The sequence below is a fragment of the Nicrophorus vespilloides genome, unplaced genomic scaffold, assembly GCF_001412225.1.
Source record: "Nicrophorus vespilloides isolate i.1.1-1 unplaced genomic scaffold, Nicve_v1.0, whole genome shotgun sequence".
Classification (NCBI taxonomy): Eukaryota; Metazoa; Arthropoda; class Insecta; order Coleoptera; family Silphidae; genus Nicrophorus; species Nicrophorus vespilloides.
In genome coordinates, this window is record NW_017099628.1 from 103,573 (window position 1) to 109,572 (window position 6,000).

Here is a 6,000-nt window from a genome sequence, read left to right on the forward strand (position 1 = left end):
ACCGGAAGTGTGTCGTAGATATGCAGTGGGGAACAACTCGCACGACGTGCTTATCGTTAGACGTACGAGCTCGTCCCTTCTGCTCTTCGGAGATAAAAGTATAAATCATGGCACATTAAGAGGGTCCGGATAAACCGGAGGAAATACCTAATGAATACAAGGGGCATTATGCCATATTCTTATGACCGCAGACGCATTTATCGAATATGCGCTCATGCAAATGAGTACTACTTGCCAGACGATGCCAGTGATGATGATGCCAGTGATGCCAGTGATGATGATACGAGAAACGAGAGATGGACCAAAGGCTATTTTTACGGTTATCGCCTTTCTATAAATAGTGAACTAAAAATGTTTCCCCGTACCGATGGAGTTAACGCAATTTTGCGGTCCACCGAAAGAAAACAAAAAAAAATACAATGCGAATTCAGAGATTCGTGTGTGCTTTATTCATTGTTAACGCTTTGTAACATTCGTTTAGCACTTCAATGTTATTATATAAACTAGTTTTGTTACAATTGTACGTGTTACAAAACGAGAAAATTACTTTGCTCTATTAATCAACACTTCATCATCAAAGATTTCCTTCAAATAATTTAACTTGCAACTTCCTAAAACATATACAATTTGAATAGTTTCTTTTTTTTTGCAAATTACATTAAAAGTTTAATTTAGAAACGAGTTTGCGTTCGCGTAAATCATAGCTTTTGCGTTCGGATCTTCGCAACGGATTAGAGCTCCATCGCGTTACATCAATCCCTCGGATTACTACTACCATATGCAGCATTCGCAGTTATTTGCATGCCCAGACTCCGTGTCGCATCCAGAAATTAAATGTAACTCGGAGATTTTTATCTTTAAAGCTAATACGACCACAATATGACTCAACGGAAAAGTCTAACCTTCTTCTTTCCACGAAATAAAGAATCAAAAGATAACATTTCTCAGATTATAGAAGTGAACCACTTATTCGTCATCTTTATCTTAAAACAAATTCAAAGTAAATGTGTCGGAAAGTTAATGGATTGAAGCAGATGAATGTTTATTTACTTGAGACTTAATTAAAAACGATTTATCAATAACAGCATAGCTTAATTAACTTAATGATATTTCGATTAGATTTTGATTAAGTCTTTGAAGATTTGTCTTATTTCTTAAAACAAAAACATAAGATAAGTAATTAAAAATCTTTTTTAATTGTATCTTAATGTTCCAGAAGAATGGAGTAAAAAAAGATGTTAATTAATATATTGTCTTTTAATAAAAAAAAATCTTACAAAAGAAATTGTTCTTGTGTAATTCTATAGACATTTAATCATGACAATTTATCACATATATACAAAGTAGTTAACTAATAATGTATCAATTTTGCAATATTAACTCCAAAAAATAGAAATTTAGGATTTTCTGGCCCTTTAAAGAGTTAAAGAATGGAGTAAACAAGGTGTTAATTAGTATATTGTCTTTTAATAAAAAAAAAATCTTACAAAAAAGATTGTTCTTTGTAATTCTATAGACTTTTAACAATTTATCACATATATACAAAGTAGTTAACTAATAATGTATCAATTTTACAATATTAACTCCAAAAAATAGAAATTTAGGATTTTCTGGCCCTTCAAAGAGTTAAAGAATGGAGTAAAAAAGGTGTTAATTAATATATTGTCTTTTAATTAAAAAAAATCTTACAAAAGACATTGTTCTTGTGTGATTCTATAGACATTTAATCATGACAATTTATCACATGTATACAAAGTAGTTAACTAATAATGAATCAATTTTACAATATTAACTCCAAAAAATAGAAATTTAGGATTTTCTGGCCCTTCAAAGAGTTAAAGAATGGAGTAAAAAAAGATGTTAATTAATATATTGTCTTTTAATTAAAAAAATCTTACAAAAAACATTGTTCTTGTGTAATTCTATAGACATTTAATCATGACAATTTATCACATGTATACAAAGTAGTTAACTAATAATGTATCAATTTTATAATATTAACTCCAAAAAATAGAAATTTAGGATTTTCTGGCATTTCAAACAGTTAAAGAATGGAGTAAAAAAAGGTGTTAATTAGTATATTTTCTTTTAATATAAAAAAATCTCTTAGAAAAGACATCGTTCGTGTGTAATTCTAGAAGAATTTAATCATGACAATTTATCTGTCAGAAATCACATGTATACAAAACGGTTAACTAATAATGTACAAGGTAAATACTCAAATTAACTGCGAAATAAATGTGTTTATAATTATTGGATGAAACAGGTTTGGATGAAACGAGTTGCTTTCTTTTTGATATTCGCAATATCCGAAAACACAGAGTTGAGGTGTAGAAACAGCTTCCTTCTTGAATGAAGTTAGATGATAGATGCTGAAACTAAATGTAATTGAACGTCTTCTACGTGTGTAAGTCAGATATAGAAGTCGTGAAAATAAATTGGAATTGCAATGTGTTTTATTTAAATGAACAAAGCAAAAGGCCTCGGAATAAATTTGCTGATAAATGAAAACAAAAATACCTGTATGTAAGCAACAAGCTGCAATAAGTAGGTAAGGAATTAAAACAGTAAACATTGGAATTATTTAAATGCCTTTATTTTTTTTGCTATGTGGCATAACAAAATGTTTATGATGAATCCAAATTTTAAGTGTATTGGATAGATTGTGGGATTGGAACTTACCGTTACAGTATTTGGTGAATGTTTATACCGCGGAAGATGTGTAATGTAATCCTTCGGAATTCCTCCAGAGATTTGAGTCACACTCGCGATCATCAAATCAAAGTCTCAAATCACAATGCACAGAACACACTCAACATCGTCAGCATTTTACACGCGCAACTGGAACGGTTTTCATTCATGCCGAAGATCTAATTGAATCTCTTGTGTTCGGTTTTTTTTTTGGGGAGGAGGTGTGTATACTGTTGTGTATCGGGGGTGTGGGTGTACGGAACTACTTGTATGTTTTATATATATTTAAGACTTCACCGGAATCGAAATTTATCCTGCTTGTATAGTGGGCCGTTTAGAAAAGGATTGTTTTTTCGATAGGATTACGCGACGCCGGACTATCCTTTCATTTAGTTTATTGTTTGCAAATGCATTCCGGCGTGGAAGACTACTCGGAGCTGTGCAGCGACATCGAAGCAGCTCATGACGGCCTGTACTGACAAAAACAAAATGCTATGCGGCGCACGGATGCGGCCTGCAAAGGACGAGGCATACGGGTTCTGTGCGTCGGAGGAGGATGGTGTCCTAGGTGAAGTTGGTTGTAGAACTTACATAACGCGCCATCTCTTGATATCCGCATACATCCTTTGACAAGAGCTCTGTAATCCTTACATCACAGCACTAAAAAAGTTAAATTAGTTTAATAAACACTTAACAATTGTATCACAAAAACCTGATACAAAAAGTCGTTGGTTCGATTCCCAAAAACCAACCAATTTTGTGAGGGCTGTTAAAGCCCGAAAGAGATTTATATCAATTAATCAATTACAAAGTTTATAACATACCTGTATTAATATTAGTTTTAAACTAATTATTTAAAAAAAACAACTATTTAATAGGACAAAGACTGTTCTTTAATTATAAATAAAAGTTAAGTTTAAACAAACTAATATATAAAATTTAAATATGTTATATTAGGCAACTTTATATACACTCAAAGTAAATAAAGTTGCCTATTCTCAAGTTTATATAAGTATAACATTATCATAATTGTCTGCTTTATAAATAATTTACATAATACACACAAATAACAAAATTTATTTAAACAATTGGTAAATTAACTAAATAAACAAATGTTAACTACCTTTCCATGGATCTGCGTAATTCTCAATAGTTAAAGTCTTATACCTTCTAACTTTAAGACTAATATGATCCTCTTTATTAGCTGCATTCAGCACTTCCACTCTTCCAACTGTTAAGAACTTTGGATTATCAGTGTTAACACCTTTAACAATATCAATTTCATCACCCTCTTGCACTGTCGCCCCTTTCTTGAGCACCTTTTCTCCATTCAAACGAATTTTGCTCTCATAGAACATCACCTCAACCTTACTCCTGGATATGCCCAAACCTGATTTCAGTATACCATCCAATCTCATGGAAGTCACCTTAAGATTCATCAGTTTTGTGCTCTTATCATTGAGTTCGTCATCAAAATCCTGTTCGTCTGGTTCATCTTCACTCTCTGATTGCTGTTTGCTCTTACCCTTGGATTTGTTGCTCTTGTATCTGCATGGAGTTAAAGAAGTTTGTTGTGTTGTTGTCAATGGCAATTGAGTGATGGTATTTAAACATCTTATGTTTTTAACTGTTGGTTTTCTAACTTCTCTGATTACTGCACGAATTAAGCGTTGTCTTGCTAAATTGAACATTTTATTTAACTTTTAATAAAATTGTAGGTTATAAGATTCTGACACAAAATTATGTAAAAAAAAGTTTCTGGTGTTTCAGGACTATGCAAATAGATGGCGCTACATTATATAAGATGTACGTGTAATAAAAGTAGTATATATTATTAATATAATCAACAATGCAAGGATAATTATATAAGATTCTAAGAAACAATTGAGTTTTCAGTATAATGTATGGTATTATATAACATATTCATAACTTTAAAGCTTGTGTGTTAACTTGGTTGCCTACATAAGTACACCATCATCGTTCAGATATTCAAGATTCTACACATTTACGCAACAAATTCAAATTAAAAGTTACAACTTAATTATATCTTAATAGCTTTTTATTAGGTAAAAACTGAATTAGTACACTTAATTATTTATTTATCTAACATTAATTATTCAATAATTTAAATTGAAGACTAAATACATAGCATACTTGATTTATAATTTATATACAAATTTAGGACTAACGAACAAAGTCTGACCTAGCAATACTAATCATTACAAGTTTTTGCAACTTTCGAAATTACTTCTAACAGATATATGCTTATAATTAAACAAATTTCTTTGAACTAAAACATTGTAAATTGAAGATAATTTTACAATATGAACCTAATTTAAGACTAACAACCAAAGTCCTTAATCCTAGAATCTAGCAATACTAATCATGACAAGTTTTTGCAACTTTCCAAATTACTTCTAACAGACATATGATTATAATTAACCAAATTTATTTGAACTAAAACATTGGAAATTGAAGATAATTTTACAATATGAACCTAATTTAGGACTAACGACCAAAGTCCTTGATCCTAGAATACTGATCTAGCAATATTAATCATGACAAGTTTTTGCAACTTTCCAAATAACTTCTAACAGACATATGATTATAAATAACCAAATTTCTTTGAACTGAAAAAATGTAAATTGAAAATAATTTTACAATATGAACCTAATTTAGGATTAACGACCAAAGTCCTTGATCCTAGAATACTGATCTATCAATAGTAATCGCAACAAGTTTTTGCAACTTTCCAAATTTCTTCTAAAAGACATATGATTATAATTAACCAAATTTCTTTGAACTAAAACATTGTAAATTTAAGATAATTTTACAATATGGACCTAATTTAGAGCTAACGACCATAGTCCTTGAGCCTAGAATACTGATCTAGCAATACTAATCATGGCAAGTTTTTGCAACTTCCAAATTACTTCTAACAGACATATGATTATAATTAACCAAATTTCTTTGAACTAAAACATTGGAAATTGAATTTAATTTTACAATATAAACCTAATTTAGGACTAACGACCAAAGTTCTTGAGCCTAGAACAGTTATCTAGCAATACTAATCATGACATTATTTTAACAACTTTAGAAATATAATTAATGATATTTCTTTAAACTAAAAAATTGTAAATTAAGGATCATTTTGCATCATATTTGATATACAATTATGAAGAAATTGTCTGTATTTCTGCAGTGTTAAATTGATTGGTACAACTTTAAAAATTGCTTTTAACACACATATAATTATAATTAACTTTATGTCTTTGAACTAAAAGATTGTAAATATGATGCAGAAAT

The 6,000-nt window shown here is 30.1% G+C and overlaps 2 protein-coding genes across 2 annotated transcripts in view; both read right to left on the minus strand.

Moving 5' to 3' along the window:
• LOC108564907 (Ca(2+)/calmodulin-responsive adenylate cyclase-like) overlaps nucleotides 1-3,238 on the minus strand; it is a gene marked incomplete at its 3' end in the record, with an annotated part of 105,877 nt that extends 102,639 nt beyond the window's left edge. Inside the window, exon 1 of the mRNA XM_017924105.1 lies at nucleotides 2,683-3,238. The remainder of the gene's footprint in view (nucleotides 1-2,682) is intronic.
• Nucleotides 3,239-3,781: 543 nt separating this feature from the next.
• Nucleotides 3,782-4,429, minus strand: LOC108564908 (uncharacterized protein C6orf203). Its single transcript, XM_017924106.1, has one exon. It carries the CDS (start codon nucleotides 4,380-4,382, stop codon nucleotides 3,807-3,809), a length of 576 nt encoding a protein of 191 aa, XP_017779595.1. The 5' UTR covers nucleotides 4,383-4,429; the 3' UTR covers nucleotides 3,782-3,806.
• Nucleotides 4,430-6,000: the final 1,571 nt, after the last annotated feature.

What these genes read in the sequence shown, in the direction of transcription:
- LOC108564908 (XM_017924106.1), bottom strand. Translation starts at nt 4,382, where the DNA reads ATGTTCAATTTAGCAAGACAACGCTTAATTCGTGCAGTAATCAGAGAA.